This window comes from Trichechus manatus, unplaced genomic scaffold (assembly GCF_000243295.1).
Source record: "Trichechus manatus latirostris isolate Lorelei unplaced genomic scaffold, TriManLat1.0 scaffold00025, whole genome shotgun sequence".
Classification (NCBI taxonomy): Eukaryota; Metazoa; Chordata; class Mammalia; order Sirenia; family Trichechidae; genus Trichechus; species Trichechus manatus.
Genome location: NW_004443961.1, coordinates 2888654 through 2913296, shown reverse-complemented (window position 1 = coordinate 2913296; position 24643 = coordinate 2888654). Strand labels below are relative to the sequence as shown.

General features: G+C 40.9%; 1 protein-coding gene across 1 annotated transcript in view; it reads left to right on the top strand.

Moving 5' to 3' along the window:
* Nucleotides 1-24643, top strand: part of RFX3 (regulatory factor X3) — a 209502-nt gene that overhangs the window by 78298 nt on the left and 106561 nt on the right. Inside the window, exon 3 of the mRNA XM_023728584.1 lies at nt 1032-1129. Within this exon, the coding sequence (XP_023584352.1) occupies nt 1032-1129 (98 nt within the window). The remainder of the gene's footprint in view (nt 1-1031; nt 1130-24643) is intronic.

Here is a 24643-nt window from a genome sequence, read left to right as displayed (position 1 = left end):
TCTTGTATTTCCAAAAATATATAATAGAAAGACTAGCAATGGAAGGATAAACCAAAAGTTAGTGAGAATGTTCACCTGTCAGGGGAACGAGTGAGCGTGGTGTAGGTGTCAGGTATGGCAGCCAGGCTGTCTGTCTGAGTATGTTCTTGTCGTTAGTCGCCGTTAGTTTTCAGTTCTGACTCACGGCAACCTCATGTGTGTAAAGCAGACGTGTGCCCAGAGGGTCTTCAAGGCTGTGACCTTTTGGAAGCAGATTCCTAGGCCTGTCTTCTGAGGTGCCTCTGGGTGGGTTCGAACTTCCAACCTTTTGGCTGGTAGTTGAGCGCTTAACCATTTGCACCATCCAGGGGACTCCCCAGTATGTTCCTAGAAATACAAATTGAAATATTTACTGGTGAAATGGTATAATCCCTGGGATCACTTTCAAATAACCCTATGAGAGGGTAAAGGAGGAGAATTGATGACAGTTACTGAACTTGGAGATTAAGTTTTCTTTAAGTTGCCATTGAGTTGATTCTGACTCATGGTGACCCCGTGTGTGTCAGAGTAGAACTGTGCTCCACAGGGTTTTTGATAGCTGTTTTTCTGAAGTAGATCGCCAGGCCTTTCTTCCAAGGGATGATGAGAATATGGGGTTTATTATAGTAGTTTTTCCATGTTTGGAAACCTTGGTGGTACAGTGGTTGAGAGCTATGGCTGCTAACCAAAGGGTCAGCAGTTTGAATCCCCCAGCTGCTCCTTGGAAACCCTATGTGGCAGTTCTCATCTGTCCTGTAGGGTTGCTATGAGTCAGAGTTGACTCAAAGGCAGTGGGTTTGTATACATATATGCCTCCAGGAGGTTGTTGAATTCTTGTGGTTCAGTGTAGACCCGGCATGCACTTATCCTGAAAGGACCACGAATCTCATGTCTCCCTGGAAGCCAGCCTCATGTTTATCGACACACTGGAGTCCCCTTGAAGCTAAATCTACCTCTGTGTGTTCTTTCTCTCAGATTTACCTCTTACCAAGGTCGCCGTATTTGTTTTGCAGGTACAGCAGGTACAGACCGTGCAGCAGGTGCAACACGTCTACCCAGCTCAGGTGCAGTATGTGGAAGGAAGCGATACTGTCTACACCAACGGAGCAATGTAAGTTCATGTGTGGGAGTCTTTTAATTCTCCCACTTGGTTAGAGAAAATAGTGCGCTTTCTGACACCTCCCACTCACCCTACACTTTTTCTGTGCCTTCAACAGCAATCCTTTACTAGAACAGCATCATTTAGATTAGATGAATGTTTAGAGCTTCATCTATGTTTATTAAGAATGTATGCTCATTTACCCTCTCACTTGACAGGTGTAGAATATTTTAAGTTATTAAAATTGTTACGTCCTTTAATAGTTTTCCCTAGCTTGGGAAAGAACTTACACCCCTTGATGGTGATTTTCATGCCTTATAAACTTTATACATTTTTTTCTTTTTGTAAATAAAGTATGTTTGTGTGTGTATAAATTAATATAAAGTAGTATATTTGGAGGGATTTGTAATATTCAATTAGGAACTCCACATGAAAGTGCCTAGTACTCAGTCACTCTCATTTCCTATCTAAACCCTTCCACCCAGCTCATCTCCTTTGCTTCAATGATAATGTAAATTTATAAATTTATTTCACTTGGGTTTTCAGCCACTTTGGATTAGGATTCAGGAAGTTATTATAAGTAAACAGACTGAACTATTGCAGATCACCAGGATCGTTTTCATTTACCATTTGGGTTTTTCTAGGTTTGCAATTTGTTGACTTTCTCTGTTTACCTGCAATGAATTCAGATTCTCTCCATACCTCTTCTTCTCACCTCCCATCAGTGTTGTACCTCCAGACAATACCTTTTGCTTTCTTTAATCTTACTACACCCACTGTTTCCTTGGATGATTTCATCGATTGTCAGGAGATCAACCTGTATGTTTGCTCCGTTCGCTATGATGTCGCTAATGCCAGGAGAGCGCGTGACACATTGTAAGAGCTCAACTACGCTTAAAATCCTGACTTAACTACATACTAGGTTTATAACCTTGGTCAAGATACTTAACCATCGTGAAGTCTTAATGTATTTTCTTGAGGAGGCAAGAAGATAATAATCTCAGTCTTATTGAGCTTTTGTGATGATTTGATGGAGTCCCTGGGTGGTGCAAGCAGTTAAGCACTTGACTACTAACCGAAAGGTTGATGGTTTAAACCCACACAGAGTCACCTTGGAAGAAAGGCCTGACCGTCTGCTTCCGAAAGGCCACAGCCTTGAAAACCCTGTGGAGCAGGTCTACTGCGCACACATGGCGTTGCCGTAGTCGAAATTGACTCAAGAGCAAGTTTGGTTTTGGGTTTTTGCTTTTTGGTGAGGATTTGAGGAAATATATTTAAAGTCCCCAACATGGGACCTGATTGTTGTTGTTATTGTTAGGTGCCTCCAAGGTGATTCCAACTCACAGCAACCCTGTGTACGACGGAAGAAAACACTGCCTAGTCCTGAGCTATCCTCAGAATCATTGTTATACTTGAGCCCATTGTTGCAGCCACTGTGTCAGTCCATTTTGTTGAGGGTCCTCCTCTTTTGTGCTGACCCTCTTACTTTACCAAACATGATGTCCTTCTCCAGGGACTGGTCCCTTCTGATAACATGTCCAAAGTATCTGAGATAAAGTCTCGCCATTCTTGCTTCTAAAGAACATACTGGCTGTACTTCTTCCAAGACAGATTTGTTCATTCTTCTGGCAGTCCATGGTATATTCAGTATTGTTCACCAACACCATAATTCAAATGCGTAAATTCTTTGGTCTTCCTTATTCATTGTCCAGCTTTCACATGCATATGAGGCAGTTGAAAATATGGCTTGCATCAGGCACACCTTAGTTCTGAAAGTGACACGTTTGCTTTTTAACACTTTAAAGAGGTCTTTTGCAGCAGATTTGCCCAATGCAGTATGTCATTTTGATTTCTTGACTGCTGCTTCCATGGGCATTGACTGTGGATTCAAGTAAAATGAAATCCTTTACAACTTCAGTATTTTCTTCATATATTATGATGTTACTTATTGGTCCAGTTGTGAGGATTTTTGTTTTCTTTATGTTGATGTGCAATCCATACTGAAGGCTTTAGTCTTTGTCCTTCATCAGTAAGTGCTTCAAGTCCTCTTCACTTTCAGCAAGCAAGGTTGTGTCATCTGCATAATGCAGGTTGTTAATGAGTCTTCCTCCAATCCAGATACCGTGTTGTTCTTCATCTAGCCGCTAACACAGAGCCTGGTACATACTAGATAAATATATAAATGAAAGCTTTTCATTGACCCTACATTTTGTACACTGAAAACTGCAAAACATTGCTCAAAGAAATAGAAATGGAAAGGCACCCTGTGTTCATTTCTTCATTGCTTTTGTCACTGGCTCTGTGCATGTCGCCACTGCCTTAGAACCTCCCTTATCTGTCAGATAAAATCCAGCTCCCCACCTTGGGATTCTCCCCATTCCTACCTTCCCAGCTTCATTTTCCACCTGTCCCAGGCACAGCCAGCTTTGTGTAATTTCCCCAAAAGACTCCCCTTTTGTGCCCCTGTGTTTTGGGGCATATGATTTTCTCTGTTGGAATATATTCTCTCTCTTCTCTCCTTTCTTCTTCCCAGCACGCCATGCTCAGTCTGGTGTGGTCTTTATGGACTGGCATCAAGCTAGTCTGTAAAGTCCTCCTTTGTGACATGTCCCAGACTCTTCTCTGCAGTTAACCTACCTGCCTCTATCAAGGATAGCACTTTGCCCTGACTTTTTGTCTTAGGCTGGGTTGTCTAGAGAAGGAAAACCACTAAAGCATGTAAATATATATATAGAGAGAGATTTATATCAAGGAAATGGCTCATGCAGTTGTAGAGGCTGGATCGTCCCAAGTCCATGGGTCAGGAAAGAGGCTTCTCCTGATTCACTTAGCCACGGGCGGGCAAACCCAAGACTGGCAGGTCAGAGAGCAGGACTCTTGCTCACAGGCTGCGAAGATCAACAGATCCCAAGATTGGCAGGTAAGATGGCAGGTAAGCTGCTAGCTCAAGTCCCAAGAACTGGAGATCAGATGAACAGGAGCCAGCTGTAGGATCCAGATCAAGCAAAATCCCTCGAGCCTTGCCAGAAAGACCATCTGTGTTGGATTCAGGCCACACGCCCAAGGAAACTCCCTTTCAACTGATTGGCTACTCACAGCAGATCCCATCATAGAGGTGATCACATTATATCCAGTTCCATCATGGAAGTGATCACAACATCATACAGCTGCCAAACTATATCATAACTGCCAAACCACTGAGAATCATGGCCCAGCCAAGTTGACACACAAACCTACCCATCACACTTTTACTTCTGTTGTTGTACAATGAATGCTTGTTTTTGTTTCCCATACTAGGAAGAACTCTCGCTGGATGGGGACTGTTGTTATTTGGTTGTTGTCTTCCATATACGTAGGTGACTGGCACATAGTAATGGCTCAGTAAGTTTCTGTTACTCTAATGAGTGTATAACTCTTTACATATTTTAGACACACTGTGAATATTTTTAAACTGTTTGTGGGTAGGGCCAAGGCCTCCTGTAGCCTGCCTTTGGAATCTTTATCATACAAACTACTGTTGACATTTATGCCAACTAGAAGAGATTCCCGCCATTGGACCTTGACGCTACATGGAAAGTCAGTGGGTTTCTAGACACTAGTGCAGGTCACCCGGTTGTCAGTTGTCATTTCATTCTTGCTTCTGGAATATCTGTCACGAGAACCCCAGAGTGAAATCACTGTAAAACCGGCCTTTGTTCAAGTGTCTATCATCTCCCATCTAGTTTGATCTCCTGGTTCAAAAACATCCCAGGTAAAGCCATACCAGACCCCACTGGAGAGCTAAATTACCATTCTGCTGTCTACTTCCATAGCATTTTCTTACTTTTATTACAGAATTCTCTGAGCTGACAATCCCAGAAAGTGTGACAAATAGAGGTTTAAGCAAATTAGGGCTTTTATTTTTGTCAGATAATAAGAAGCCTGGAAGTAGCATCTTGTGCAAATCATTAGCTCTATATAGTGCAAATATAAAATAAGCCTTTGTGGAGAAAATTTTACAGGCTGACATATAGCAGAGGGGGCATAGCGGACTGAATGCACCGTGAAAATTGCTCCAGTAGAAGGATCTGCCATGATGTGCTGTATATTTCTAGGTAGCTGAGGCGGGAAAAGTCTAGCTGGCTGTGTGATATGGAAAAATGGCCTTCTTGGAAAGGGGGGTGCCTCTGGAGCTCAGCTTCTGCTATTAGCCTGTTCTTCCATTGAGCTGACTTAGACCTGCTGAGCTGGCTCATTGCTAAGCCACCCGATGACAAAAGGATACACGCCTTTAGAATTATACAGAACTGTGCTTCCTCTTAGTCTGTAGCTGACATTGCCTTAGCAGCTCAAGGATATAGGGTCATGCTTTTCTAGCATCCTCATAAGATGTATGCTTTAGTTCCAGCCATCTCATCTGCATTCCAGGCATCAAGAAGGGCAAAGGTGGAAGAAGTAATAAGAAGAAAGGAGCCCTGGGGGTGCAGTGGGTAAGCGCCAGCTGTCACATAGGATTGCTAGGGGTCAGAATCGACTTGAAGACACAGGACAAAGCGGTGACATGTATAAGGAAGCAGACTTTCCCAGGAATTCCCAGCTGGGTGTTGGTTTCTTCCTTTTGGACAGGACTGAGGGACATAGTAATGGCTAATTGCAGGGGAATCTGGGGATGTGAGTTTGTAGCTTTCATGCCCGTATGGTGGAAGACAGCAATGAAAAAGGACAGTTGGAATGGACGTTGACAGAGTTAACCCTACAATATCTGTCACAATCATTTATCATTTTGTACTGGTCCGAGGTAGAGTGGAGAGATTAGGCTTTGCTACTACTTAGTAGTGTGTGACTTTGTGCAAGTTACCTCAGCTGCTTCCCTTTGTGCATCTGTGAGATGGGGATAATTGGCTTATCAAAAGTACTTTGCAGAGTATCTGAGAAATAGTAAGCACTGAGCAAATATTAGTTGTTGCTGTAATGTTATGTACTATAGTTTTTTGTTCACATTTTTCTCTCCTGCCTATATTCTCATGGCTGTCTATTGTCTTGTACATTTTTAAATTACTCCACCACTGAGCTTAAGGTCTTCTATGTACTAGGTAAATATGAGTTGAATGAATTCCATTTATTCAAAAAATGTTAGAGAACCAGCATCTCTAAAGTTGTCCCTTTTAAATTACAGGCCCATTTAAGTGCAGAAATGATTCACAGTAAAGCTCTAGGGCTAGCATGTATTTTCTGTGGCCTGTTGGCTTAGTTGCTTAGATCCTGACTAATGAGGTCCAGGTCATGAGTTAATTTGACACAAAGTCTAATTAGGTTTGATCTGTTCTGTGGGCCCAGATTATCTCCCCAGTTCCAGCCAGTCATTTCACAAAAGTGTACCCTTGGTCAAGGGAGAGAAGAGACATCTTTAGAAAACTCTCGGTTACTCTCAAGTGTAATTTGTGACTAAAGGTTCGGTACCATCACCTTTGCATTACTAAAGAAAAATCATTGTATTGCCATGAATTACTCTCAAAATTTCAGTAGCTAGAGGGCTACTTATATATATATATATACAGCAAAACCTGCGGAAGCCAGAACCTGTGTAAGGCAGAAACCTGTCAGAGAAGAAAATCTCAAATATTTTCCACTAAAATAAATGATAGAAAGTGGTAAGGCTGCACCCTGTCAAAGATGGAAAGCTTGAGAGACCCGGAAGAACAAGGCAGTCCCATCGAGTTACGGCTCTCACAAGTTTCACTGTATATATTTCTCAAATATGACTTTTCTTTTTTTCAGCTCAGTCTGTTCCACTCTTTCTGGAGTTTTGTGGTGGTGACATCTGACTACATACAATTTTTGTATCTATTGTTCATTTCAGGACCCTAATTCTCCCTCTTTGAATGTGGTCTACTTCTGTGTGTGTTAGGGAAGAGTACTGCAGGTTCTTCTACCATTCCACCACACTGAACTAATAACCCGTAGTGTTTGAACCCTGACTTGGAGCACAGAGTCCCACTTCTGGGCGATAATAAACGCTTTTTGCTAATGATACTCCCAGAAGATAGGGACTCTGAACTTCATCTTGAACTTTGAAGCACCCAGTACTTGGTCCTACAATCTGTGCATGCCTAGTAAGGACTGGCTCAGTGATGCTCTTGTCACCAGTGTCCCCATGCCATGCAGCCGTAATGCATGGGGTCTCACTCAAGAGGTGATGATGGCTCTCAGAGACGAGTCATCACTTACAAAAGTGTGTAATCATTGTCATTTGATGATACTAAAGTGTTTACCTGGTTCTCGCTGTGAATATGTGCAGTTACTATCATCCTAACAGGTTTAACAGTGTGAGTTATTGAGTGAGCGTGTATTTCAGTTGAACAGTTGAGACTGCTCTCCAGTGCTGGGCAATGGTGTAGAGTAGCTGTTCATTCAAGGGAGAAGGTAACTTAATTCGCTTTTGCTCCTGCTTATTCTATCATTGCTTCTGAAGGAACCCAGTCTAAACCATATATATTTCATTGCAGTAGTTTTCCTGAGAAGAATTTTGCCAAGGCTGGTTCATGGTCTTGCCCATTTCTATAGATTCTTAAAATTTATGATTTCTAATCCTTTCGAGCACTGTGGTTAAACAAGCTGGGAAACACTGCGTACCATATAGAGAGAGTCCATTTCAATCAAAAGGTCTTTGTGTAGCTAAAAAATTAAAAATTATAAAATGATATGTTTTCCTTTCCTGCACTTTTTTTTGACTCATACCTCTCCCATCCTCTCCTCCATTACACTAGTTAAAATGAAAATAAAAACAACATACTACATCATGGCCAAATTAAGAAATATTTTTTTATTTACAAGGATTTTCTTCTGTCAGGCACTCTTTCAAGCTTGTTCACTGGTTAGGAATAGTCAATGTTTTAAAATGCAAAAGTGCGCATTGTGTGGGTCTCTGTTGTAATACGATTGAGCAGTAGGAAACCTCATAATCTGTCCTCTTGAGTAGATTGTAGATTTCTCATCAACTCCAATACAGTATTTCCCAAAGGACTTTCCACAAAGCATTCGTTTCATGAGAGCTCTGTGTCCAAACACACTGAATTCATGCCCTCCACTGACGACTCTCAGTTTCTATTGGTCTTTTAAAGGCTCTGAGAAGTCTGGTAGTTAAGAAACCCAGTATTTTAAAAACTGAACCACAGAACCCTTTTATCTTAATAATGTCTAATAATATCATATGTGCACTTTGGGGGATGGTACATCAATGTGTTGTCACTGAGTGGATTTATTCAAAATCCGTAAGCATGTGGGCAAGACTCACATTTTTTTAAACAGTCATCTCTTGAACACCGTATGTATTTTCTGAAGCCATCCAATTATTTTTTTCTATACATTTTTAAAATGGTGAATAAGGAACCGTAAAAGCAGTACTCTTTGATTTTTTCTTCTTTAAGTGAAATAGTAACTTTCAGTATTTTCAGGTGAAATTATACTTTATTATTATGTCTCAGATTCTTTCTGCTTAGATGAAATGGTTATACAAAATTTCTGTAATTGAGATGGAAAAGATGCTTTCTTCTTTTCTGCTTTTGATGGTCTACACTCTCAAATTGCTATAGAATCTGGTTTGGGAGTCCACTTGCCGTTTGGATTTCAGCAAGTGTATGTATGGCTGGTTACACTGGAAGTCCTCATGGAGAAACTACCCTTTTGCAGAAAAAAGCATGACGATCTTTATAATTAGAAAAAGGCTCGTTTTGTTAATCACAGAAAAACAGTCTCTCCAGAAAAGGAAGACTTTCAAATATGACTTCTCAGAATATCAGAGTTAGGAAGGTCATGGAGATTATTTATTCTACCCCTTCCACTTGACAGATGAGTAAACTGAGGTCCAGAGAAATACAATAATTGCCCACCCAGTTAATTTCTGGAGTTCACATCTCCCGACCCTCAACACGTGGTCCTTTCCAGTGATGGCGATTTGGAGTTGTTTAGAGATCTAGGGGGAAGGATTGGCTAGTTACAAAAAAAATGTTTTAAGTAAATTTTATACATTTTATACTATTGTGTATCATTTTAGATAACGATTAAACTTGTGGTTTAATCTTTTTTTTTTTTTTTTTTTGGCTGATGACTTAAAGGCTAAGAGTCTTTTTTTATTCATAGGAATTCCTTTTCATGTTTTTAGTCCACCTCATACTTTATAGTTACATTTATTTTGTAAATGTACAGTGTTCTTTGGATATTCATAAAATGTATAGAAAAGTCCATACTTAGTAATTTTTCAACCATGGCTATTTTAGTTAAATAGCTTTCAAGAGAAACGTTATTTGACTGCCCTGTCGATATACGTTTTTATTTCTATCCATTTTATCCATCAGTAGAATTAAGTTATGCCACATTAAGGGCAATTTGCTCTGTGATATTTTCACATTCGGTAGATTGACATCCAGAATAGTTCTATATGATAATCCTTGAAACAGTATAGACACTTTTGTTTTCTCCCCTTCCCCTCATCCCCACTTGTTTTACAATGAGAGGCAGTGGAAGAAATCAGCATAAGCTTTTTTAGGTTTAGAACAAAATTGTGTTAATAATTTTTTAAATGAACTTCAGAGACCCATGTTCAAGTATCATTTCTCTCATTGACTAGTTGTATAACTTCAGGCAAATAACTTCTTTGCCCCTAGGTTTCCTAATCTGTAAAATGGGGATTTATAGTTGAAGGCATTATTAATGACTAGGTCACATTCAGGATGTTGTTGTTGTTGTTAGGTGCTATCCAGTTGGTTCCGACTCATAGAGACTGTATGTACAACAGAACAAAACACTGTCCGGTCATGCGCCATCCACACAATCGTTGTTATGCTTGAGCCCGTTGTTGCAGCAACTGTGTTAATCTGTCTCGTTGAGGGTCTTCTTTTTCGCTGACCTTCTACTTTACCAAGCTTGATGTCCTTCTCCAGGAACTGATCCCTCCTGATAACACGTCCAAAGTATGTGAGACGTAGTCTCGCCATCCTTGCTTCTAAGGAGCGTTCTGGTTGTACTTCTTCCAAGACAGATTTGTCCGTTCTTTTGGCAGTCCATGGTATATTCGATATTCTTCACCAACACCATAATTCAAAGGCTTCAGTTCTTCTTTGGTCTTTCTTATTCATTGTCCAGCTTTCGCATGCATATTAGGCGATCGAAAACACCATGGCTTGGGTCAGGCCCACCTTAGTCTTCAAGGTGACATCTTTGCTTTTTAACCCTTTAAAGAAGTCTTTTGCAGCAGATTGCCCAATGCAATGCATATTTTGATTTCTTGACTGCTGCTTCCATGGGTGTTGATTGTGGATCCAAGTAAAATGAAATCCTTGACAACTTCAATCATTTTTCCATTTATCATGATGTTGCTTATTGGTCCAGTTGTGAGGATTTGGGTTTTCTTTATCTTGACGTGTAATCCGTACTGAAGGCCGTGGTCTTTGATTTTCATCAGTATGTACTTCATGTCCTCTTCACGTTCAGCAAGCAAGGTTGTGTCATCTGCATAATGCAGGTTGTTAGTGCATCTTCCTCCAATCTTGATGCCCTATTCTTCTTGATAGAGTCCAGCTTCTCAGATTATTTGCTCAGCATACATATTGAATAGGTATGGTGAAAGGATACAACTCTGATGCACACCTTTCCTGACTCTAAACCACGCATTATCCCCTTGTTGTGTTTGAATGACTACCTCTTGGTCTATGTACAGGTTCTTCATGAGCACAATTAAGTGTTCTGGAATTCCCATTCTTAGCAGTGTTATCCATAATTTGTCATGATCCACACAGTCGAATGCCTTTGGGTAGTCAATAAAACACAGGTAAACCTCTTTCTGGTATTCTCTGCTTTCAGCTAGGCTCCATCTGACATAAGCAGTGATATCCCTGGTTCTGCATCCTCTTCTGAATCCGGCTTGACTTTCTGGCAGTTCCTTGTTGATATACTGCTGCAACCACTTTTGAGTGATCTTCAGCAAAATTTTACTTGCATGTGATATTAATGATATTTTTCGATAGTTTCCACATTCAGTTGGATCACCTTTCTTGGGAATAGGCATAAATATGGATCTCTTCCAGTCGGTTGGTCAGGTCTTCCAAATTTCTTGTCATAGATGAGTGAGCACTTCCAGCGCTGCATCCATTTGTTGAAACATCTCTGTTGGTATTCCATCAATTCCTAGAGCCTTGTTTTCCACCAGTGCCTTCAGCGCAGCTTGGACTTCTTCTTTCAGTACCATCAGTTCCTGATCATAGGCTACCTCCTGAAATGGTTGAACGTTGGCCGATTCTTTTTGGTATAATGACCTTGTGTATTCCTTCCATCTTCTTTTGATGCTTCCTGCATCGTTTAATATTTTCCCCATAGAATCCTTCACTATTGCAACTAGACGCTTGAATTTTTAGTTCAGTTCTTTCAACGTGAGAAATGTGAGCATGTTCTTCCCTTTTGGTTTTCTATCTCCAGCTCTTTGCACGGGTCATTGTAATACTTCACTTTGTCTTTTTGAGCTGCCTTTTGAGATCTTCTGTTCAGTTCTTTTACTTCATCATTTTGTCATTTCACTTTAGCTACTCGATGTTCAAGAGCAAGTTTCAGAGCCTCTTCTCACATCCATTTTGGTCTTTTCTTTCTTTCCTGTCTTTTTAATGACCTCTGGCTTTCTTCATATATGATGTCCTTGATGTCATTCTACAACTCGTCTGATGTTTGGTCATTAGTGTTCAACCCGTCAAATCTGTTCTTGAGATGGTCTCTAAATTCAAGTGGTTTATACCCAAGGTCGTATTTTGGCTCTCGTGGCCTTGTGCTAATTTTCCTCAGTTTCAGCTTGAACTTACGTATTAGCAGTTGATGGCCTGTTCCGTAGTTAGCCCCTGCCCTTGTTCTGACTGATGATATTGAGCTTTTCCATCGTCTCTTTCCACAGATGTAGTCGATTTGATTCCTGTGTATTCCATCTGGTGAGGTCCACATGTATAGTTGTCGTTTATGCTGTTGAAAAAAGATATTTGCAATGAAGAAGTCGTTGGTCTTGCAAAATTCTATCATGCGATCTCTGGTATCGTTTCTATCACCAAGGCAATATTTTCCAACTACCAATCCTTCTTTGTTTCCAACTTCCGCACTCCAATCACCAGTGATTATCATTGCATCCTGGTTGCACGTTTGATCGATTTCAGACTGCAGAAGTTGGTAAAAATCTTCAGTTTCTTCATCTGTGGCCTTAGTGGTTAGTGCATAAATTTGAATAATAGTCACATTGACTGGTCTTCCTTGTAGGCGTATGGATATTATCCTATCACTGGCCGCATTGTACTTCAGGACAGTTAGTTTGTCATACTGTCCGAGCTTGAGTGTTGCTGTGATGCTGGAAGCTATGCTACTGGTATTCAAATACCAGCAGGGTCACCCATGGTGGACAGGTTTCATTTGAGCTTCCAGACTAAGACAGACTAGGAAGAAGGACACAGCAGCCTACTGCTGAAAAGAATTAGCCAGCAAAAACCTTTAAATAGCAGAGGAACATTGTCTGATATAGTGCCAGAAGATGAGCCCCCCAGGCTGGAAGGCACTCAAAAGACTGGGCAAGAGCTGCCTCCTCAAAGTAGAGTCGACCTTAATGACGTGGATGGTGTCAAGCTTTCGGAACCTTCATTTGCTGTTGTGTCACGACTCAAAATGTGAAGAAACAGCTGCAAACACCCATTAATAACCGGAACATGGAATGCATGAAGTGTGAATCTAGGAAAATTGGAAGTCGTCAAAAATGAAATGGAACACATAAACATCGATATCCTAGGCATTAGTGAACTGAAATGGACTGGTGTTGGCCATTTTTGAATCAGACAGTCCTGTGGCCTACTTTGCTGCGACTGACAGAGTGAAGAGGAATGACATTTCAGTCATCGTCAAAAAGAACATTCCGAGATCTGTCCTGAAGTACAACATTCAGGATGAGAAGGGCAGTAATGATGGGGGGAAAACGTGGAAAATTTGTATTGTTGAAAAATTATATTCACCTTCAGTGTTGTTACTGTTGTAAAACAGCTGCAGAAGTAAAGCCTGATAAAATCTTGCGGAAACAAACATTTAGCAGCTAGAGTGGTAAATCCTTATTGGGCGGTATGGATTTTAAAAGCTTGGGAATCCCAGTATTGTGCCTCAAAAAGAGACTGACGTCTTTTAAGATCTGAGTATAATTCCCCAGCTATATAAAGTCTAGGGCTGGTTCATAAAGAGTGTGCTTCTTACTGACCAGAAGGTTCTAGAAAGAATGGCAGGAATAAATCTTAGTCCGACCCTCAGAAGCAGTCAGACGAATAGACTGGCCTCCCAGGTAACGCTCTAAGGCCCCAGACTGCTTCAGTTCGTCATCTGCCTGCCTTTGAGTCTGGGACGTAACACCTGCATGTCTGGACTAGAGTCATCTCCAAGTGTCTTCTTTCTCTGTTCCTCTTCTTACTAAAGCCTGTCAGGATTGACCACACATTCAGCCTGGCTTCCTTCCCCACACTGCAATGAAATTGCTCTTTTCAGTGTTATCGTTGATGGCCTCCACTTGCTTAATCTAATAATAGACATTCTTCTAGATTAAATGTACCTAATTTCTAGCAGTCAACCAGTCAGCCCCTCTATACTCAGATCACTGTCTCCTTGTGGTTTCACTGACTCTATAGTCTCCTGTTTTCTTCCTACCTTATTGGTACCTCCTCAGGCTTGTTATCTGGCCAATTTTTTTCTATGGCCTAAGCTCCAGAGTCTGATTTGCATGTTTACTTATATCTGCACTCCAACTGTTTCTTTCGTGGGATGGTTGCACTTTGTATGCGTTGCCTTCCCCCATGTATCTTCACATTTGCTTACTTGTCATTCTTCAGGTCTCAACTTGAATGTCACCTCTTTGAAGATGCCTTTCCTGGCCACCTTACCTAAAGTAAGGTTTTCATACTATTCTCTGCCATTGGCCACATTTCATCCACAGAACTTATGGCTAGCTGTCATTCTCTTGTCTGTCTGTTTTCACTTATCTGTCATTTGTATTCTCCCCTCATTACAATGTAAACTTCGTGTGGCAGGGACCTTGCTTGTTTGCTCCCCTTTCTATCTCTAACATCCAAAACAATAGCATATGGTAGGTGCTCAATCTGTATTTGTTGAATGAATTAAATGAAGAGTAGCCTTTGGTGCAATGCCTGGTGAAGGACATCATGCTTAGTAAAGTAGAGGGTCAGAGAAAAAAGAGGAAGACCCTCAGTGAAATAGATTGACACAGGGGCTTCAACAGTAGGCTCAAACATAACGAAGATTGTGAGGATTGCACAGGACAGGACAGTGTTTAGTTCATTTGTACATAGAATCGCTGTGAGTCAGAACTGACTCTACAGCACCTAAAAGCAACAACAGCCTTTAGTGACAGGTGAGACAGGAGCAGGCTACTTGGTAGCTTTAAATTCACAGGGTGACACAAATGGACCTGAATCAGGAGACACTGCGGACAGGGTATTCACAAGCTTTTTTGTTACTCAATTTCTTTTTTTTTTTTTTTGCAAACCTTTTGGGGCCAGTGCACATGGATCTGGTTGCTCAGGTGTTCTTGTTTGTAAATTGGACCCGCGTAGCACAAAATTTCTTACCATAGCCCATTAATAGTGGCTTCCAAGCTTTTTTGACTACCACTCACAGTCTGAAAGTGAGACATACATTTTATACTCAGGTAAATATATAAATATAAATATCGGCTATGTATATGATAGGAAAAAAAAGTTTCTTGAAATAATTTTTATCCTTACTAGGTACAATATGCTCTGAGGTTGTCCAGTCTAATCTAGTCCGAGTCTTGCTTTTTTTTTTTTTTAATGCTGCTGTCACCCATTAAAATTCATTTTATGGCCTTCTAGTGGAAAATATTTGTTTCCACCACCTTGGATGTTCGTTTTTTACCTACTTGTTTAACCTTATGTTTTTCTGGTATCCTTTTCATGTATTAGAAACAGCTACTCTGGACTTCTCATTTCCTCCTAAATACCAGCATCTTTCCTGTGTCAAGGCTTCTGCACATGCTGGGCTCTCTTCTTGATGTGTTCTTCTCCCAGGGTTCCACAGGGCTAATTCCTTTTCTTCTTTTTTTCTCAACCTTAATCTCTCTTCCTCAGGGGTGACATTCTTTGACCAGTCACCTAATGTGGCTCCCTCCCAGTTATTCTGCCTTAAGGTGGTATTTTTTTTTTCCTTTCGTAGCATTTAAGAAAACTTGTCACTGTCTTATTTCTGTTCTTATTTTTGATAACTAACCCTTAATGGTAGAGGTCACATCTGTTTTTTCCTTGTATCCTGCAAACCAGAGTGGATGCTTAGTAACTGTTTCTTGGCTGAAAGCAGAGAATACCAGAAAGATGTCAACCTGTGTTTTACTGACTATACAAAAGCATTCAACTGCATGGATCATAACAAATTACAGATAACACTGCAAAGAATGGGAATTCCAGAACACTTAATTGTGCCCATGCAGAATCTGTACATAGACTGAGAGGCAGTAGTTTGAACAGAACAAGGGGATCTGCATGGTTTAAAGTCGGGAAAGGTATGTGTCAGGGTTGTATCCTCTCACTATACCTATTCAGTCTGTATGCTGAGCAAATAATCCGAGATGTTTGACTATATGAAGAAGAACGGGGCATCAGGACTGGAGGAAGACTCATTAATAACCTGCATCATGCAGATGACACAACCTTGCTTGCTGAAAGTGAAGAGGACTTGAGACACTTACTGGTAAAGATCAGAACTACAGCTTTCAGAATGCATTACACCTCAACATAAAGAAAATAAAAATCCTCACAACAGGACCAATAAGCAACATCATGATAAATGGAGAAAAGACTGAAGTTGCAGGGGTATCATTTTACTTGGATCCACAGTCAGTGCCTGTGCAGCAGTCAGGAAATCAAACGCTGCATTGCCCTGAGCAAAGCTGCTCAAAAGACCTCTTTAAAGTGTTAAAGATACCACTTTAAGGACCAAAGTGCACCTGACCCGAGCCATGGTGTTATCAGTCACCTCATATGCATGGGAAAGCTGGACAATGAATAAGGAAGACCAAAGAAGACTTAACACCTTTGAATTATGGTGTTGGTGAAGAATATTGAATACGCCATGGACTGCGAGAAGAACGAAGAAGTCTGTTTGGGAAGAAGTGCAGCCAGAATGCTCCTTAGAAACAAGAAGGCGAGATTTTGTCTCACATGCTTTGGACACGTTGTCAGGAGGGACCAGTCCCTGGGGAAGGACATCATGCTTGGTAAAGAGGAAGGTCAGTGAAGAAGAGGAAGACCCTCGACGAGACGGATTAATACAGTGGTGCTCAATGGGCTCAAGCATAACAACGATTGTGAGGATGGCGCCGGACTGGCCAATGTTTTGTTCTGTTGTACATACGGTTGCTATGAGTTGGAACGGACTCAGTGACACCTAACAACAACAACGATGACTTAAAAGAGATGTGTACAGAGTGCCCTGAAAACTATAAAACCTTGTCACTGATGCAAGATAGTGTAAGGATCGACTGAAGATTTATTCTATCTTCATGACAAATTTTATGCTGTGAAAGTTGCCAGCTATTTTATGTCCTTAATTTACCACTTTCACACCATTGTTTGATTTTTTAGTTGACAAGCTTATTGGTGGAGGATACTCAAAACCTGGTTAAAATACAGAACACACAATTTAGAGAGATTCTATGTCTGGACTGTGGGTAAGACACCTGAAGCTAAAGAAAACAGAAAAAATGGTTATAACTAAGGTAAATTGACATAATCATCCTAGTGAATAAGTAAGTAGGGAATATTCAGGGTCATGCTTAGCCTGGGTAGGTGCTGAGGCATGCTGGGATGCAAACAGCACTAATGTACTGAATTCAGTGGATCTGAGTCTTGACATTTACAGAGAACCTTGTAATAGAGTCTGCCACGAAGAAGCTTCTGTGTGCAAGTACGCACATATCTGTGTGTTTATGTTCAGTACTCCATGCATAACGTAGAAGAATGGACCGATTTCTCTTCCGTAAAAATAATATGACATAGTATTTTCATGACTTAGACAATGGGAATCAATACAGAGCAAACAAAATGAACATAGCATCTTTTAAACGTGCACGGAATTGCTTGGGAATTTCGCTGTTTCGAGAATGTATGGTCCAGAAATTGTTAATTGCTTTCAATCGGATATGCCAAAAATTGAGTAATTTTCTAAGACATATGTTTTAGAAATTTCTGTGGAAAATAGTGTGTAAGCAGTAACTCTTATGAAGGATGTATTCATTATGCAATATGAAAGACAAGCTGATCTGTCATAATCAGAGAACCCTGATTTCTCATAGCCCATAAGGAGCTGTTTGTTTTTGCTGTTGGTGCTACTTTTTATAATTTTTTTTGGCATTTACTCAGGAGCTTAGAGCATTTTGACTTACAGACTTGGAAGAGGCTTCTAGGAGTTCCCTGTGTACAGCTTTGACGCTAGCTCCAGACAGGACTCCCTCAAATGGATCTACACATGTCTTCCTACCTGTAAAGAACAATGGCTAAGGATATTATGGTCTGCCTGTTACCCAAGCCAGTGTTTGAAAGTCTCTTCTGTTTACCATTGCAAGTGTCTGTTTGCAGCAGAGACAGAACTCATGACACTTACTTTCCTGGTGAAACTGTGTGTATTTTTTTTCCCTAGAAATTGTCAGTCTTTACCCCAGTGTGTGTTTATGCTGTAGCCACGCCTTCTCCATGGCCCCAGGGGGCGTAACTGAGTAATGAGGATGGTTTTGGGATCAGGCATACTGTTTAGTAACTTCCTCCCTGTTCTAATCACTGCCTATGCACCTTGTTTGTGAGGGAGGAATCCCCTGCCCTACGTAGTACAAGATGGCTGAATGCCTGCCACCTGCCACTGGACAGATGAGATGGACCGCAGTTTAATCAGTCCTATAAACTCACAGCCTGGGGGAGGAGGACACCACACGCCACGCGGGGCCACATGGGGGCTGAACTCGGAACCGCAGACTTTGTAGTGACAGGAGGATGGGTGACCTTTGGCTCCCGCAGGAGGATGTGGTTGAGTTATCTGAATCATTCCCCAGGCCGGCAAGGAAAAGAAGCCTGTCGATTGAGGACTGGGTGTGGTGCGGCTGGTTCGGCCAGTAAGGGAACTAGCGGGGCTGGGACGCTTTCCCTCTGGTGAAGGGCGTGTCTGGGAGAGCAGGGAAATGTGGCTAGGCCTTCAGGGCCCTGTGAGGCTCAGAGGTGTCAAGGCAGCACATGGAATTTCAGGCCTTACAATATACTCCTGTATGCTCTTCTCTGATAACTTTCTAGCTCACAAATCACGTCCAACTAGAGGGAATATGGAAAATTAAAAGAGCCTGTTTTGCTTTTTGCTGCCAGTTTCATATTGGCTTGAGGGCTATGTTTTATATATCTGTAGTGGTACAGTGGTTAAGTGTTTGGCTGCTAATCTAAACATCGGCAGTTTCAATCCACCAGCCGCTGTTTGGAAACCCTGGGGGGTAGTTCTACTCTATCCTATAGGGTCGCTGTGAGTCGGGATCAACTCGACGGCAACAGGTATATGTTTTCATTGCTATCATTCTCTGAGAACTAATTGTATAAAGAGGGCATGCCCCAAAGACTGGGTTATTTAAACCCCTTAGCATGTTTCTTTTATGGTGGAGGTAGCAACATTAATGATCACAGAACTTGTAAAACTCAAGGGTGTGTGTGGTGGTAGGTATCCTCCAAGACGATCCTGCCTTTTTCATCTCTTCTTCTTTACCATTTCAAGTCCTGCGTCTGCAGATCTCATTCTGGGTAAGAGAGGAGAGTAGTGTGGGGCTAGTAAACAGTGAGCTAAGGTGTCAGGAGATCTCAAATAGTAACAGAAAGTTCATGTGACCCCTGTACCAGCTGTTAGGACTATTCCCCAGTAGTCCATTCACATATGTCATTGACATACATAAAATGGGCTTATAGAAGTCAAGTTCATTTTATGTAATACATTGCTTGAGAGCATGGGCTACGTTCAGATTCGAAATCCATGATTTACCAGCTGTGTGCTTTAACAAACTGCTTAACCTGTCTGTACTTTATTGACTTTATTGTGAAATAGGAATTATAACAATACCTACCTCTTAGAATTATGATGAAGATTAAACTGCTTTCTACCCAGAGAGCACCTATGATAGTACCTGCTGCATAGTGTTACAGATTGAATTGTGTCCTCTCAAAGTGTCTGTCAGCTTGTCTAGGCCATGATTCCTGGTATTGTGTGATTGTCCACCATTTTGTGATCCGATGTGATTATCCTCTGTGTTGTAAATCCTAACCTCTATGATGTTAATAAGGCAGAATTAGAGGCAGTTATATTAATGAGGCAGGACTCAGTCTACAGGATTAGGTTGTATCTTGAGTTAATCTCTTATGAGATATAAAAGAGAGAATCAAGCAGAGAGGAGAGGGACCTCCTATGACCAAGATAGCAGAGGCTGGAGCAGAGCGCTTCCTTTGGATTTGGGGTCCCTGCACTGAGAAGCTCCTATACCAGGGGAAGATTGATTGTAAGGACCTTCCCCCAAAGCCGACAGAGAGAAGAAGCCTTCCCCTGGAGGTGATACTCTGAATTCAGACTTCTAGTCTCCTAAATCGTGATAGAATAAACTTCTGTTTGTTAGAGCCATCCACTTGTGGTATTTCTGTTTTAGCAGCACTAGATAACTAAGACACATAATAAGTGGTCAGTGTTGTTGTTGTTGGGTGCCATTGAGTTGGTTCTAACTCATAACAACCCTGTGTACAACAGAATGGAACACTGCCCTGTGCTGTGCCATCCTCACAATCGTTATGCTTGACTACGTTGTTGCAGCCACTGTGTCAGTCCATCTTGTTGAGGGTCTTCCTGTTTTTACCAAGCACGATGTCCTTCTCCAGGGACTGGTCCCTTCTGATAACATGTCCAAAGTATGTGAGACGAAGTCTTGCCATCCTTGCTCCTAAGGAGCATTCTTGCTGTACTTTTTCTAACACAAATTTGTTCATTCCTCTGGCATTCCGTGGTATATTCAATATTCTTTGCCAACTCCATAATTCAGAGGCATCAATTCTTCTTCAGTTTTCTTTATTCATTGTCCAGCTTTCACATCCGTATGAGGCTATTGAAAACATGATGGCTTGGGTCAGGCGCACCTTAGTCCTTAAAGTGATATCTTTGCTTTTTAACACTTTAAAGAGGTCTTTTGCAGCAGATATGCCCAATGCAATGCATCGTTTGATTTCTTGACTGCTGCTCCTGTGGATGTTGATTGTTGGTTGTGAAATCCTTGACAACTTCAATCATTTCTCCATTTATCGTGATGTTGCTTATTGGTCCAGTTGTGAGCATTTTTATTTTCTTTATGGTAAAGTGTAATCTGTACTGAAGGCTGTAGTCTTTGATCTTCATCAAGATGTGCTTCAAGTCCTCTTCACTTTCAGCAAGCAAGATTGTGTCGTCCGTATATTGAAGGTTGTTAATGAGTCTTCCTCCAATCCTGACGCCCCATTCTTCTTCATATAGTCCAGCTTCTCAGATTATTTGCTCAGCATACAGATTGAATAAGTATGGTGAAAGAATACACCCCTGATGCACACCTTTCCTAATTTTAAACTTTGCAGTATCCCCTTGTTCTGTTCAAATAACTTCCTCTTGGTCTATGTACAGGTTCCTCATGAGCACAATTAAGTGTTCTGGAATTCTCGTTCTTCACAACGTTATCCATAATTTATTATGATCCATACAGTCCAATGCCTTTGCGTAGTCAATAAAACACAGGTAAACATCTTTCTGTTATTCTCTGCTTTCAGCCAAGATCCATCTGATACCAGCAGTGATATCCCTTGTTCCAGGTCATCTTCTGAATCTGGCTTGAATTTCTGGTAGTTCCCTGTTGATGTACGGTTGCAACTGCTTTTGAATGATCAGCAGAATTTTACTTACGTGTGATGTTAATGATATTGTTCAGTAGTTTCTGCATTCTGTTGGATCACCTTTCTTTGGAATGAGCACAAATATGGATCTCTTCCAGTCGGTTGGCCAGGTAACTGTCTTCCAACTTTCTTGGCATAGACGAGTGAGCACTTCCAGCGCAGCATTCATGTATTGAAACATCTCAGTTGGTATTCCATCAATTCCTGGAGCCTTGTTTTTTGTCAGTGCCTTCAGTGCAGTTTGGACGTCTTCCTTCAGTACCATCGGTTCTTGATCATGTGCTGCCTCCTGAAATGGTTGAATGTCAACTGATTCTTTTTGATACAGTGACTTTGTGTATTCGTTCTATCTTCTTTTGATACTTCCTGTGTCCTTTAGTATTTTCTCTCTAGAATCTTTCAGTATTGCAACTCGAGGCTTGAATTTTTTCTTCGGTTCTTTCAGCTTGAGGAATGCTGTGTATGTTCTTCCCTTTTGGTTTTCTAACTCTAAGTCTTCGCACATTTCATTATAATACTTTACTTTGTCTTCTTCAGCCACCCTTTGAAATCTTCTGTTCAGCTCTTTGACTGCATCATTTCTTCAGTTTGCTTTAGCTACTCGATGTTCAAGAGCAACTTTCAGAGTCTCTTCTGACATGTATTTTGGTCTTTTCTTTCTTTCCTGCCTTTTTAATGACCTCTTGCTTTTTTCATGTATGATGTCCTTGATGTCATTCTACCACTCATCTTGTCTTTGGTCATTAGTGTTTAATGAGTCAAATCTGTTCTTGAGATGTCTCTAAATTCAGGTGGTGTATATTCAAGGTCATACTTTGACTCTCCTGGACTTATTCTAATCTTCTTCTCCTTCAACTTGAACTTGCATATAAGCAATTGATGGTCTGTTCCACATTTGGCCCCTGGCCTTGTTCTAACTGATGATATCCAGCTCTTCCATCGTCTCTTTCCTCAGATGTATTCAGTTCGATCCCTGTGTATTCCATCCGATGAGGTCCACGTATATAGTTGCCGTTTATGTTGGTGAAAAATGGTATTCGCAATGAAGAAGTAGTTGGTCTTTCATAATTCTATCATGTGATCTCTGGAGTCGTTTCTATCACCAAGGCCATATTTTTCAACTTCAGTTCATTCTTCTTTGTTTCCGACTTTTGCATTACAATCACCAGTAATTATCAATGCATCTTAATTGCATGTTTGATCAGTTTCAGACTGCAGAATTTGGTAAAAATCTTCAATTTCTTCATCTAGCATTAGTGGTTGATGAGTAAATTTAAATAATAGCCATATTAACTGGTCTTCCTTGGAGGCATATGGATATTATCCTGTCACTGACAGCGCTGTACTTCCAGATTGATCTTGAAATGTTCGTTTAGAGGATGAATGCAATGCCATTCCTCTTCAGTTTGTCATTCCCGGCATAGTAGACCATATGATTGTCTGATTCAGAATGGCCAGTACCAGTCCATTTCAGCTCACTGATGCCTAGGATATTGATATTTGTGTGTTCCATTTCATTTTTGACAACTTCCAATTTTCTTGGATTCATACTTCATACATTCCACATTCCTATTAGTAATGGACATATGCAGCTGTTTTTTCTTATTTTGAGTCATGCCACATCAGCAAAGGTCCCGAAAGCTTCACTCCATCCACATCATTATGGTCGATTCTACTTTGAGGAGGCAGCTCTTCCCCAGTCTTTATTTTGAGTGCCTTCCAACCTGAGGGGTTTTCGCTGGCTGATTTTTTCAGAAGTAGACCGCCAGGTCCTTCTTCTTAGTCTGTCTTAGTCTGGAAGCTCAGCTGAAACCTGTGTACCATAGGTGACCCTGCTGGTATTTGAAATACCCGGGGCATAGCTTCCAGCATCACAGCAACACGTAAGTCACCATGGTACGACAAACTGACAGACATGTATGGAAAAATTAGCTACAGTTGGCTATTATGTGCTTTATTTGTTAAATCATATTATTGCTAGGGGACGTGACTTACTCATTTTGCTTGGGCTGTGAAGAGGAAACTTGGCACCGTGTCCTGCATCTGTCAGAGTATTTATCATCCTATATCTATTGCTGTGTTTAACTACCAACATCAGATTGTGTTATTTTAAGTGCAGTTAAATGGGGTCATCATCCTATTCAGTGGACATAAATTTAAATGATCCCATTTCTCATTTTATCTAAACTTGAATTTCAAATGGCTGTTGTTTTATTTTATTTAATGAGATGTATATGTATTCAGAGAAATAAATGAGATTTCCAGTGGGGAAGTAATGAGAAGAGTTGTATGATAACTATTTTAAATGATGTTTTTCTATCTGTTAAAAGAAAAAAAAAAGTTCTCTATGGAATTATTTCCACCTCCCGCCCACCACCACCAAACTAAAATTTGTACCTAGATCCCCTGGGTTTTTGTGTGGAAAGCCTTATCTTTACTTTATGAGGGATGCTTTCAAAACACTACCATTATTGTTGCTGTTATCATCTTACTGAAAGTTTACATTCTGCTTCTCTAGTTTAAAAGCACCTGTTCTAAATACAGAAAACTCTTGGGATAATTTACCATGATTTCTCACTTATGCTTTGACAAAACAAAACAGAGTTGCTGTTTTAGAAATTTAAGGAACTAGCTAACAGGTCAAATAAATGCTTGTAAATGCAAGCATGTTTTTATTTCTTGACAATTTTGTGTGTCCACTGTATGCCAGTAACTGTGCTAAATATTGAGGGTGCACATGGAACTAAAGCATAGTTTAACAGGAGCACAAAGACCGGGAAAATTGACAATGTGTGAATTGGGTGCTGTGTTTCCGGTATGCACACGGTGTTAGGAAAAGACAGAGAACGAAGCAGACAGCCTCTGGAGGGAGGTTATGGAGGCAAGGATGCAGAAAATAATTCTAAGATGATGCTCGAGCTAAAAGTTTAAGGATGATTAGCAGACAAAGGAAAGGGGTTGATGAAATGTGTAAAAGTCTTCCAGGCAGAGGAAACTATGTGCAGCAAGGCAGGGAGACTAGCGAGCTTGGTGCTTTGGGGAGACCAGCAGACAGGCCACTGTGGTGTGAATAAAAGATATATTTGAGGACATGGCTAGGGCCAAGTCTGGAGGTTATACAGGCATCAACCCCTGAAGGTTCTTGTAAAGCAGGTCAGGGTTTTTTAACTTTGTTCTGAAGGCAAGAGAGAATCATGAGAAAGTTTTCAAGAAAAGTTTTATTTTCCTATTTACATTTTAGAAAGATTGCCCCTGGGAGCTACGTTGAAGGTCAATAGGAAGAGAGCCCGATTAAAGGAAAACCAATTACGAGGCATTTATTTTGAGAACGTTATGAGTTAAGGCAGTTAGTGCGGGAATAGAAAGGAGGGAGTGGATTGGAGAAGTATTTAGAAAGTGAAATTAACAGGACTTAGTGATTAATGTCAGTCGGAGAGAGAGAAGCTGGCAATAATTTCCAAGGGTGAGAATGGGGGTTCTCCCCTCCTCTGAGTTAGGGAATCCAGGAGAAGGAGCAAGAGGAATGAGGAATTTCTTTTTA